Raw genomic sequence first — 14,191 nt, forward strand, 5'->3', positions numbered from 1 at the left:
ACTAATAAACCTAAATGACTTAATTCTTGATTTTGAAAGAAAAGATGAAGAGATGATAATATTAGCTCTGTTATGTTGAATTAAAAATGATGCAATGATACCTGCCTATTAGATACTCGACTTTTACAAGTGACATTAAATGAATATAAAATGATAACAATTTTGGCTTGTATTCCAACCATTGGCTGGAGGTGAAAGATGCCTGATCAGATGCCAGCTCCCTCTGTCTCTTTTTCATTTCCATATTTTTGCCCTTCTCTCTCCCATTTTTTTAGAATATAAATTAAATTTGAGAATAAAAAGTAGGAGCACAATATGAATTTATAGGGTCAGATTTTCATCACATCTGGCTTTTTAAGTACTTGATTGTTTTTAAATGGTTCATTTTCACTGTTATAAAATGTATTTCATTAACTGTCTCATTGAAATATTTTAAATTTAACATTGTATCATATCCTAGGGCTACGTATTTATTTTAGCCTTGTTTCAGGAGAATCTGTAAATGTAATATATAAGAATTTGATGAGCCTTCATTTGGATATCAACATTTGAGAGAATTTAGTTTTTGCTCCTAAAATTATCCTTAAACAAGTTATATTTAATTGATCATGATTAATGATGTATAAATGCTATTGATATTTTTTCAGCATTCTTTGTAACCCACATAAATTTTTCAGAATCCTTCTTATAAGCCCTGATTACCTATAGAAATGTTTATTTCTATAAAAACATCCTTCACTCAAAAATTTTTATTCACTTCTAAATTAAAATTGTTTTAATATTTAAATAGACTGTTTAACAGAAAGACTTAAATGGTTTAGAATGAGTTAATTGGCTTGTCAGTGAATCCCAAATTGACAGAGGCTATATAAAGTTTGTTGGTGTTCCCACAAAATTCCAGGTATTACTTATTTTACTTCCATATTATATAATATAACTTTAGAAGGTAATATGTAAAGTATGGATTATTGCAGTATATACAAACACTGTTTTTGTATTGACTAGATTATTGCAGAAATATATTTTTTTAAATGGAAGTCTTTGAAAAGACCAAACTTATATTTTGGTCTTTTAAATAAAACTTGTTTATTTTAAAAAATAACTTTTCATTGCTGCTTGTCATCCTAACTTTTCTCTGAGGTAAGGAGATTGGATATCTTTTGCCCACTTTTATAAATGAGGTATGGGGAGGGAGGTGGGAGGGGGGTTCAGGATGGGGAACATGTGTACACCTGTGGCGGATTCATGTTGATGTATGGCAAAACCAATACAATATTGTAAAGTAATTAGCCTCCAATTAAAATAAATAAATTTATATTTTTTAAAAAAAGAAAAAAATAAAAATAAAAAACGAATACCTAAAAAAAAAATAGATGAGGTAGAGTGATTTTTCAAAAGTCACATCAAAGTAAGTTGTAGAATTGAGATTAGAGTGGATCTTTTTGACTTAGTTTAATTTTTTTTCTGCGTTATGGTACTAAACAGTCATTCACAGTATTTTGCCATAATCAGTGATACCGTTTTGTTTCACTGTCTGTTACAGAAGATAAATCTTAACTCACTAGTAGCTCTTCAAACAATGTGACCAGAAGACTTTACTTTGGGGGGCTTGGGGTAGGAATGATAACATGCTTAATTTTTGATGGTCTAATCCTAATGAGGAAGTAGGTATTTAGCTGTAAATAAACTATATAGTAAGTACTGGTCAACTTTTGTCTTTTTAGCCAGAACAGTAAAGCAGTAGCACTGGATAAATATAAATGGGAGAAGCTAACAGGAGCAGTTCAGGGCTAGAACTTTAGATTCCATCATGTGGTCCTACTGTGCGCTGTTGCATCCAATAAGGGATTCTTCTGTACTTTCTGTTACAGATGCTGAAAATTTCTTCTAAGGAGAAATATCCCTTATTTACTTTTGTAAATGGTCATTCCAGAGACTATGATTTTACATCTACTACAACCAGTGAAGAAGACCTTTTCTCAGAGGATGAAAAGAAAAGAATAAAAAGATTTAGCACAGAAGAGTTTGTCTTGCTGTAAAGATTAGCACATTTGTGCTTGATAAGAAGAAATCCTTTGAAGGTGGAAAAATGAAGAGAAACAAGTACATTTAAAACTGGTTTATATTCACTAGTATCTTAATTTTATATGTTCTTTTAAACAAAAGAGCATTTGAAAATATACACATTTTAAAGATATTTTTCTGAAAGAGAGATGATTTACCGAATCTTGATTTCTAATAAATATTAAGTGATTCTGACCACATTCCTATTTCCTTGAAGTTCTCCTAATGATGAATCTACCTTAACTGCAAGTCTTTCAGTCTTCAAATTCTTCCACTGGGATCCACTGTTCTCCTGAAGGTTTTGTGCTATTGGGCCCCCCCCAGATGGCATCACCCAATAGTTTCAAAAGCTTCAGTTTATACTAATCACCAGAAGACCAGAGAATGAATCTTAAGTGCTGCCTAAGCCCCCTGGTATTAATGCAACCAAAGGACACTTTTGGATGTATCTTGATATATTAAATAGTAATTTTTAGCTGTGATATGATACAATTATATGAGGATTTTGAGTTAAGTTTATACTTAACAGTATGATTCTATAACGGTTCCTTATTTTGCCTGCTGTTAGCCTTCTCTGAGGAATAAAGGTAAAGTATTGGTTTCCCCACAGATTTAAAGGTTATATTTTTAATAATAACTACATCTAATCAAAGCAGATAAAGGCAAAATTGTTTGTTTCCCTTTTCAAAAATGAAATTTATGGAAACTTGACTTACTATATAGTTTTGAAATCTAAAGATAAATACCAAGAAAGCTGTCACTAGATGTTTGCTATTTGTATAAATCAATGTAGTGGTATTTAGAACTGAGACCATCTATAAGGTAAATCTGCCTTCAGTGTATTATGTATTATTAAAGGCAAATTTGTAATAACAAAAATATGAGTTACTATTGAGTCAGGTTTATAAAGTAAGTACTTTAATAAAGACATAAGAACATAAAATGCCTTTGTTTTGGTTTTAATGAGATTATTTTAATCCTTTCATTTGAAAAATCATTGTCTCAAATGACTCCTGTTTATTTATAATGAAGGCAAATACTGTTGCTTTGAAAGCAAAACATTAACTTATTTTATGAAGCTTCCATGTTTTAGTGTGAAAAGGTGACTCATAAAGACATACAATTCTGTATCATTTAAACTCATTGATTTTTTTTTTCCATCAGGAAGCCTGTTGGTTAGGTTTAGAGCTGCATCCAAAACTGAAACAGAGAGTGGGCAGATAGACTGCTTTGGTATGCCCGATGAGGGAGACCAGGTTTGGCATTTCCCAGTGAAGATAGTTATTGAATTGAAAAAACAATCAGAAATCTAAAATTTTCCTTTATCCTAGGTGAAATCTGGACAAGTTAAGTCTAGTACTGATTTTCCTAGTATGCAAAAGTAGTATAGGTACAAGAAGCCAGTGGTACACCCAATTTTATACAATGCAGCTTTATACACGATTTTATATACCACAGTTCCTTCATCTAAAGTATTGCAGTTGGTTATTCCTACATACCTGCAGTAGTCACAGGATTCTATCAATATAAGAAACACATCAGATGAGAGCACCATATCTTCAAATGAATCAGAACTGATTGTAAGTGTCCTCTTAGAATAACTATATACAAGCTTAGAATCAGAGGATAGCATTCTGTTATTGTCACAGCATATTTGGGGATCATTTTTAAGTAGGAATTGGAATGAGACAAAATTACCCCTGGACAAAGTTGAGGTGAGAGGAGGCAGAAACTTCCTTTACGTTGAGGATACTCAGAATATTGCACAGACAAGACAGGTTTTAAAACACAATCATTCCCATGTCTGAGAATAAATGGTTAGGATCAGCAATTATCAGAATAATCTATGCATAAAAAGCATTCAACCAATATGTACAAATGAATGCATGTGTTCTTGGCAGTTAAGAGATAGACTGGTGGATAGATCTTACTTGTTAATAATAGAAAAATCAGCTTCAGCCAAGGACCAGCCAAAAGTTGAGCTAATCTTTTATTGGAAAGGCAGCAACAAGACTACATTGTTAGAATAGATGTTTCAGACTTTGAACACAGATTTCATTTCAAGTTCTGACAGCCAGTAAACTCAGTCAGTAAAGCTATTGGATGATCTCTTCCAACCTGGAATAAAAGGAAAGTAAAAAAGGACAAAATTCTAAGATGGGTGTTCTGTTAGAATTATGACAGAAGGATCCTCCATTTGGACCTCAATATTAAGATACTAGATTTTACCATTAACATTTCAGAAATGAATTTTTAAAATATTTGATGTGACTTTTTGGTGGTGAAGGTTTCTTTACTCTCTTCTTCGTAAAATTTGACACTTTGAATCCCCTTTTGTCAGTGTATTAACTGGCAACAGGCAATCTTGAGAGTCATCATTTGTTGAATGACTGAATGGAAAGATCCTTTATAGTGTAAGTCTATCCAAAAGAATTTCCCTGAGGTATCCATTTTTCTGATTTTACATTAAACCAACCCCATTAAATTTGTATTAGTGAGAAGACAACTTCAGAGAATTAAAATTTAGGTCACTTTTCTATTCTGTTAATCTGTGTGCTTAGTCGCTTCAGTTGTGTCCAGCTCTTTGGGACCCCATGGACTGTAGCCTGCCAGGCTCTTCTGTCCATGGCGATTCTCCAGGCAAGAATACTGGAGTGGGTTGCCATACCCTCCTTCAGGGGAACTTTCAGACCCAGGGATTGAACCCAGGTCTTCTGCCTTGCAGGCAGATTCTTTACCAGCTGAGCCACCAGGGAAGCCCAAGAGTACTGGAGTGGGTAACCTATCCCTTCTCCAGGAGAACTTCCCAACCCAGGAATTGATCTGGAGTCTCCTGCATTGCAGGCGGATTCTTTACCAGCTGAGCTACCAGAGAAGCCCGTTAACCTGAGCGTTTAGCGTTGTCTAAGGACAAGCATATCTAAAATATGCATATGTCAATTTCCTCTTATTTTTAGAAGAGTGGAGACAAAAGAGTAAAAATAACTTATCTGTATAGTCTGTCTTATTTTAAGTCAGAAATCTATTTTTTAGAGATCTCTAGTTACTTTCTATTATTCCGTGCCAGAAAGTGCTGTATTTCTGGTAAAATCATACTAATTCAGTCTTTTTTTCTTTTCCTTTTCTCCACTGATTTCTTTGCTACTAGGAGAAAGTTTTATTTTCATGGTTTATCACACAGTTCACTTTCCGTAGCTTGCATTGTACATCTGTGTCTTGACTATTTTCGTACACAGTCATAAAAACACTGTGAAGGATTTTTTCCAAAAATGGGACACAGTAGGAAGAACAGATAATGAAAAAATGCTTTGAAAATATTAAATCACTACATGAACTTCTATTGAAATAGACACAAGATAAGGAGGATACTGAGGATTTAAAATAATAGTGAAATAGAAGCAAGATATCCAGAATATATTGATAGAGACAATTTCTTAGAAGGATAATGGATTATTATTTTCTATAAAAAAGAAGAGCAATGTCTTTCAAAATATTTTAGGAGAACAAATACTTAGCCAGTGATATTTATTATAGCCTCAGTATTGTCAATTAACCATACTTTAATAGTATTATATTGTTCAGTATTTAAACTGAATATCTTGAGGTACCAAATTGAAAAGTTCAAACATCAAACCAGGAAAAATTGGAAACATCCTGGAAATCAAACCCAGTCAATCCTAAAGGAAATCAACCCTGAATAGTCATTGGAAGGACTGATGCTGAAGCTGAAGCTGAAGCTCCAGTACTTTGGCCACCTGATGCAAAGAGCCAACTCATTGGCGAAAACCCTGCTGCTGGGGAAGATTGAAGGCAGGAGGAGAAGGGGACAACAGAGGATGAGATGGTTGGATGGCATCACCCACTCAATGGACATGTTTGGGCAAACTCTGGGAAATAGTGAAGAACTGGGAAGCCTGACATGCTGCAGTCCCTGGGGGTCACAGAGTCGGACATGATTGAGTGACTGAACAAAAACAAATTGATTCCAAAATGTAAATTTTCTATCATTTTATAGTTTGAATCTTAGGTCAGTTTAGAAATCTTTAGCATTTTTGTGCGATTTTCATGATTATACAGAAGACTTCCTCTTTGTCTGTTAACTTTGGAAAATATATTTAGTGTCAGTATTGTAGATACATTTTTGAAGTAGCATTTTCCTCTCTTTCTTTCTTACAGTCCTCCTCAATTTTATTGGGGGAAAGCAATGGCCAAAAACATTCACAACGACTATAAAATTTCACTTATCTTCTCACAGTAAGAAAAATATGCTAAAAGTGGAGAATACCTATTTGTGTTAGGTAGAAAAATTATTGTGCCACCCTCTAACCAATTCCTCCAGAAACTGAGAAGCTCACTCTTCCCCTATTAGATACTGGTGTCATTCAAGAATGAATCACAAAAAATTCTACAGAGAATTATATTTCATTTAAGTTATTAAAAAATAAGTATAAATATACATATTTATATTTTATACTCAGATTATATAATAAGAATTGGGAATTCATGGGTTTTAAAAAAAGTAATAAGCAAGAAAGGTAACCAAAGGAAAATAAGTCCAATAGAAGTCTGGTAATAGAAAGGATGAATTATTGATGGCAAGTCAGCGTGTCTAGGCAAATACACCATACCAAACTGATACAAAGTATGAAATAAAAAGGCTTGAAGGCTGGTGCTGGGATGATTTAAAATTTGGTATAGACATTGGAAGAAAATAAATACTGATACCAAAGGGTAGTATGTGGCTTCCATGCTGCACAACTAATGAATGGCACTTCCTGGAACTGTACAGTGTGGCATTCTTGTAGCTAACATCTACACGCATGCCTGCATGCTCAGTCATGTCCGACTCTTGGCAACCCTGTGGACTGTAGCCTGCCAGCCTCCTCTGTCCCAGCAAGAACACTAGAGTGGATTGCCATTTCCTACTCCAGGGGATCTTCCTGACCCAGGGATCAAACATGTGTCTTCTGTGGCTCCTACATTGGCAAGTGGATTCTTTACTACTGAGCCACCTGGGAAGCTCTAATATCTACATAATACTTGCTAATTTACACATCACTGTTTTGATCTATTAAGTTGTATTAAATTGAACCTAAGATGGGGAATTAGACCTGGGATTAAAAAGACAATTAAGCAGTCCTGAGACTTGGATGATCTCATAATGGCACAAGTCAGGAGAGTCCACAGTTAGAATTCTCATTAGTTATCTAAGTTTTAATGGAGAGATACCTAGGTCAGGAAGATTCTCTAGGGAAGGGAATGGCAACGCACTCCAATATTCTTTCCAGGAGATCCCACGGACAGAGGAGCCTGGTGGGCTACAGTCCATGGGGTCGCAAAGAGCCGGATACAACTGGGCAATTGAGCACACGTGCAGGCACACATCAGTTATTTCCAAGAAACTTTAAGTAGACGTCATCGAAAAAAAATCCACCTACACTTCTGGTACCTCAACTTCACTTGTCTATGTTCTCTTCTTTTTTGTGTTTAATAGGTTGAATTTTGATACTTATTTTTAAAATTTAACAGCATTCTATTTGACGGAGAGAGCCACCACTTACCAGTCTTTCAACTTTTTATTTGTGCTGTGACGTTTCTCCGACTTGCATTGTCGTCCCTGTGTCTTGTGACTGGTTCCTAAACCTGACCCACTGACTTAGCAACTAAACAACAGCAATGATTATTTATATATTAATTATATGAAATTTGACACCTACGTTTCTTACCATGTGCACTTTCATTTTTGTATTTTCCTGTCATGTTTACAAAATAAGGGGAAATAGAATGTTAAACTCTAATACTGTGTAAGCTTGCTACACAAAGATCATGCTATTAACTGGCACACAGCATCAGCTCAGAGCTCATAGTGCTTCTGTGTCAGCTGATGTTCCAAAGTCTAACTTTTATATTTAAGGTCATTTAGGAGATAAGAACAAGTGTTTCAAAAGTAAGACTTTACATATTCACTTAATACTACTAGTTTGGAAAAAAATATGAATCCTTATATTTAGGGAAAACCAGATATTTCTCTGTTGAGCTCCAGTGGTACACCGTGGAGATGGCACTGATGAACTGGTTAAACTAGAGTCACACTGGCTCTCCTCAAATTGCGACTTTAGCACTTACTAGCTACATGCGTGTGTGCTAAGTCGCTTGAGTTGCGTCTGACCTTTTGCAACCCTGTGGACTGTAGCCCGCCAGGCTCCTCTGTCCATGGGATTCTCCAGGCAAGAATACTGGAGTGGGTTGCCATGCCCTCCTCCAGGGGATCTTCCTGACCCAGGGATCGAACTGGTGTCTCTTGCATCTTTTGTATTGGCAAGTGGGTTCTTTGCCACTAGCGCCACCTGGAAAACCCTACTAGCTACATGGCATTGAGCAAATAATTTAATCTCATCTATAAAATATGAATAATAGTAACTATCCCATTGGGCTATTGTGAGGATTAAGTGGAGAGGAAACATGCAAAAACACATAGTGGGTACTCAGTAAGTGTCAACCTTTAAAACTATCGTCAAGATTTCATTCATCTCTGTCTTAAGATTTGGAACGGCTTTAAGAGTATACTTTTTTAAAAACTGGCATTGAAGACCAAGAGTTAGAAAAGGAAAAACAAAACAAAACAAAACACAACAACCTAAAACTTCTTAATTCCATTCCAGTATTGAGTATCAGGCTCTGCAGAATGTCTTGAGGTATGTGGCGTTTCTTCTGTCAGGAAGCTTAGAAATTTACCTAAGTGTGGGGGAAATATACACAAAGAAATGGCCACACTTTCTAGAGGAAGAGAAGACTTAAAATAGAAATTGTCTAACATAGAATTGTATTTTGTTTCATAAGAGTGCTCACAACTGGTTATGGAGACTAGGAACATCTTCATGGAAGAGGCAGCATTTGAGATGAGCCCTAAAAGTCTGATATATATATATATATGAAACATATATCAACATATGAAACATATGTCAAAGCTATACTACTGAAGGTCTTGAGGGTCATGCTGAAATTAACATGTAAGTAGGTAAATGCCTCCAAGTAGGAAATGGCGACCCACTCCAGTATTCTTGCCTGAAAAATTCCATGGACAGAGGGCTTGGTGGGCTGCAGTCCATGGGATCGCAAAGAGTTGGACACAACTGAGCATGTGGGAGTGAGGTAGATGCCTGGGAGAGAGCCACAGGTGGAAGGATGCTATGATGGAAGAAAAACGTATAGAAGTCAGAAGAACTGGGGTTTAGTTCTAACACTTTAAAATATAAAGATTTAAAATTGGAATATGATTTCTCAAGCCCTACCCTTCGAGACTGTTTTACTTTGATTAATTCTATAGTCTATGGATGAAATTAGTAAATTTAAATGGGGCTGAGGAAAGGTTAGTCACTTAAGGTAGAGATTCTTAACCTGATGAACCCATGAGTAAAATTCAAGGGTCTGTGAACTTGGATGTGAAAAAAAATTACATCTTTATTTTCACTATCATCTAACTAAAACATAGCATTTTCTTCCACTAAGAATATAGGCAAAAATATATAGTAATATCAGCAGTACCCAGAATTTGTCACTAATAGAAATCATACATTCTTCATGATCATTGTTGATATGGTTATCTTGAAATATTTATACTGCTTTGAAATTACAGTTAGGACTTGCTGCTAGGACTTATTAATGTATTGATAAAGAGATCAATTATTTTATATCACAAATTTTAAAATATTTTAATAACTATTCCCCTGATAACTATATACGTTTCATTTCTGTTTAAAAATATTTTATTAAGAATGGGTCCATAGACTTTACCAGACTCCCAAAGGACTTAAAGTGAGGAAGTGGAACAAACAGAAAGATAGAAGATTACGTGGATCATAGGCAAGGCTTGAAAAATGGAGCATTTGGTGTTGAAGTAAATGGATGCACATCAGGAGGAGGGGGGTGAGAGACGAAGATAGAGCAGCACCTGGAGGCAGGAATGCAAAGTCAACCCCACCCCAATGGGAGATATTCAGATGGAAGGAGGAGTTTCTGTTCAGTTCAGTTCAGTCGCTCAGTCGTGTCCAACTCTTTGCGACACCATGAACCTAGCACGCCAGGCCTCCCTTGTCCATCACCAACTCCTGGAGTCTACCCAAACCCATGTCCATCGAGTCGGTGATGCCATCCAACCATCTCATCATCCCCTTCTCCTCCTGCCCTCGATCTTTCCCAGCATCACAGTCTTTTCCAGTGAGTCAGCTCTTCGCATCAGGTGGCCAAAGTATTGGAGTTTCAGCTTCAACATCAGTCCTTCCAATGAGCACCCAGGACTGATATCCTTTAGGACGGACTGGTTGGATCTCCTTGCAGTCCAAAGGACTCTCAAGAGTCTTCTCCAACACCACAGTTCAAAAGCATCAATTCTTCAGCTCCCAGCTTCCTTTATAGTCCAACTCTCACATCCATATATGACCACTGGAAAAACCATAGCCTTGACTAGATGGACCTTTGTTGGCAAAGTAATGTCTCTGCTTTTTAATATGCTGTCTAGGCTGGTCATAACTTTCCTTCCAAAGAGTAAGTGTCTTTTAATTTCATGGCTGCAATCACCATCTGCAGCACTCTTGGAGCCCAGAAAAATAAAGTCAGCCACTGTTTCCACTGTTTCCCCATCTATTTGCCATGAAGTGATGGGACCAGATGCCATGATCTTAGTTTTCTGAATGTTGAGCTTTAAGCCAACTTTTTCACTCTGTTGGTTGAATTTAAATGAGAATTTAGTATTGCCAATTGATGCTTTCGAACTGTGGTGCTGGAGAAGACTCTTGAGAGTCCCTTGGACAGCAAGGAGATCAAACCAGTCAATCCTAAAGGAAATTAACTCTGAATGTTCAATGGAAGGACTGATGCTGAAGATCCAATACTTTGGCCACCTGAAATGAAGAGAGGGCTCATTGTAAAAGACTCTGATCCTGGGAAAGACTGAGGCAAAAGGAGAAGAGAGCGGCAGAGAATGAGATGTTGGATGTCATCACCAACTCAATGAGCAGGAACTTGAGCACACTCCGAGAGGCAGTGAAAGACAGGGAAGCCTAGTGTGCAGCAGTTGGGGTCGAAAAGAGTCAGACACAACTTGACTGAACAACAACAAGTATTGCCAAAGAAAAATTTGAGTCAATGTGAAGAGAAGACTCAATGGACATGAACTTGAGCAAGCTCCAGGAGTTGGTGAAAGACAGGGAAGTCTGGCATGCTGCAGTCCATGGGGTCGCAAAGAGTTGGATATGACTGAGCGACTGAACTGAACTGAAGAAAATAATTAATGAATGCAATGATGACAACAATAGCAACAGCTGCCATTTATTGGGTACTTTGCTAAGTATTTTATAAAAATGTATTATTTCCTTAAATCTACGCAAAAATCCTGGGAAGTTAATTATTTTTATTACCATCATTTTACAGATGAAGAAACTCATGTGTCAGACATGATAGCTTGCCAAGTTAGCCCAGCTGATAATTTGCAGGGCTGGGGTTTAAACCTCTCATGATTCCAAAGGCTTTCTAGTTTTCCCTGGAAGGTAGTGAGTTAGTGGCTCAAAAGAACCTAGAAGTGGATGCTAGTGAAAATGGCCCAGAGAATGAAGGAGGGCTGAGCTGGATGGGAATAAAAGTGGGGCTAACCGTAGAAGAGAAGCCTTTGACCTAGCAGCCAGCATTGTGGAAAACTGAGATTAAAGACATGGACAGTTTGAGGAGGTTGAATAAGAGATGAGATGACACGCGACAGATTGGCTTATATTTTACTGGCTTTGCGAATCAGGTTCCTGTTGTTTCAGAAACTGCTAAATAGATGGGAAGTTTACGTAAGATGCTCCTTTTCTCTCTTCCCGTCACATAGTACATCCTGCTCACCCTGAGGTGAAGAGTCTGATCTTAGTAGCCTTATGAAGCGAGCCTTCTCTTCTTTGCCTGGCCTTCAGACCCCAATTTTCCAGAGACCACAATTGAGAAAGACCTTTTGTTACTATATAATAGAGGGAAAACTCCCAGTGGTAGAAAACAGACTGAGAACTTTGCAAAATATAGCAAGTTCATGTCTGCTAATATGTTAAGTTATTTGGCCTCCCTAGTTTAAGTAGTGATTTGTTGTTTTCATGCTAATACAAATTCTTGTATTAATAGGAGCATGGCCCTGGGTTTCTTCATCCGCCTGGGAAAAAATTACTTGTTTGATGGTAAACAAAGAACAGAAGAATTGATTCACTGTCCTCGTTTTAAAAAAAGATGGTATGAAGCAATAGTGGAATAATTTTAATTGTAACTCTCTAACACATGCAATCAGTAAGATCATTTGTGTTCTGTTTTTAGGAAATGGAGTATTAAAGAGTACATAGTGCATTAGAAATGCAAAACATGACCGCATGTTCTCAGGATTTTGTCAGTGTTACATGAAAGAGCACTTGTATTGGGATGCTCTGCTCTGAGGGTATTCTCTGTTCAGTGTGTATTTACAGAGATGTATGAATATTTGATTAATGAGTCATGGTCTCTGGAGAAATTTAATAACTGTATTGCTGTACAAAGCCAGGCCCTTAACTGTTAACACAGCTGCCAATAATGTCATTGACACTGCAACCCTTTCTGAATCTAATATATTCTGTGGAGTAAATTCCTTGGTCAAAAAAAGATCTCTGAGAGACATTATTCAGTTATCTGTTTTGAACTTTACTCAATTTACAGGCTCTGATTTGTAAAGATTTTTCCAATGAAAACAAGCAGTGATATGGAAACTTTAAAATGACCTATTTTAAATGGTTACTTTTCCCAGAAATTAGTTGAAAAATCATTGGTAAACAAAAAGCAATTGATAATTCTCTTCAAGATTATCTGTCAGGGATTGTAATGTTGTCTTGCTTATCATACAAGAAATACCTATGAGAAGTAGAAACAGGAGATACATTTATGATGTAGATATAGATCTCAGATCTATTTGTATGCCATAATCTACATTCATTATTAAACATAATTTAATACTTTTCAGGAATTATGGAAGGCTAATTTATCCCTTCTTCATCTATTTTCCTGTTTTTAATATCTGTGGAGAAATCAATTCTAACTTTCAAAGTTAGGTAGGTATTTTACTATTGTTACCTTATTTAACTGCTTGGGTAACAGGGAGAAATGTCAAAAAAAGATAAATTTAGTGCAGAAGCTTTTGCTGGAAGCTGTAACTGCAGGTGAGAATTATCCATGCTATGCAGAATTTCCTGCAACACTTCTCCTTAGGGCCACAATGCATTATAGCAGACGTATAATGAAGCTGCTATAAAATCTCTGGTAATTAAGGGGGATTTGACAGTAATTGCAACAGTGAATCAACTTAATTATTACCTGCTTCAAAGAGAGCTAACCTGATGTTATAATCTAACCTTTTCTACTTTTAAAATGGGAGATTAAACAAGTATATGTAGCATTTAAGAATTAAATCTGTTGAGATAGAATTGCATTAATATACTTCTAATATACATTTTATGCACATGTACACATCAGCCTCTCAAGGAGAACTAGAATTAGGCTCTCTGTCATCCTCTGAAGTTATCCGGCATGCTCTGAAAACCGAACCAAATCCACACCTCTGATTCAAGTCTGCTTCTCCTCAAGCCCAAACAGATTTACCTTGATTATGCTTTACCTGACTTTCCCAATATGAAGGATGCTTTCTTAATATTAACATGTAAAGAAAAGAAACACTATTATTATTATTACTGTTTGCATTTAGATGCCTAACTCTTAGAATCTCAAATCTCATCGAGAGCTACAAGCAAGCGGGTATGAAAGTGAAGATGTAGAATCATCTGAAAACTCTTGCATAACTTGGTATATTCGACGCTGGGTACAAAGAATAAGACACCCAAATCTCAACCCAGGTTCTGTCAGTGGTAAAGCTTCTTGTAAACTATATTCTCCTGTTTCCTGTAGACTGCTGTCTTCTTTCTCACAGGAGTGGGGATGGAGAAAGATGAAAGAAGTCAGGGCGATTTTAATGAGTTCATGTCATATACCATGTACTATCTAGGACTTAGAACAACTAACACCTGGTTCCATAATTATGATTTCACCCTCCCTCCCCCACATACACTGGCAGACTGCCCCTCTCTTT

The 14,191-nt window shown here is 36.4% G+C and overlaps 1 protein-coding gene across 10 annotated transcripts in view; it reads left to right on the forward strand.

Annotated features, from left to right (window-relative positions):
- Positions 1-3,007, forward strand: part of ATG4C (autophagy related 4C cysteine peptidase) — a 99,860-nt gene extending 96,853 nt beyond the window's left edge. For all 10 annotated transcript variants that reach the window (XM_042249041.2, XM_042249052.2, XM_042249026.2 and 7 more), the window contains one exon: positions 1,872-3,007. In XM_042249041.2, coding sequence (XP_042104975.1) covers positions 1,872-2,039 — 168 coding nt within the window. In that variant the 3' untranslated portion in view covers positions 2,040-3,007. The remainder of the gene's footprint in view (positions 1-1,871) is intronic.
- Positions 3,008-14,191: the final 11,184 nt, after the last annotated feature.

Source organism: Ovis aries, chromosome 1 (assembly GCF_016772045.2).
Source record: "Ovis aries strain OAR_USU_Benz2616 breed Rambouillet chromosome 1, ARS-UI_Ramb_v3.0, whole genome shotgun sequence".
NCBI classification, from domain to species: Eukaryota; Metazoa; Chordata; class Mammalia; order Artiodactyla; family Bovidae; genus Ovis; species Ovis aries.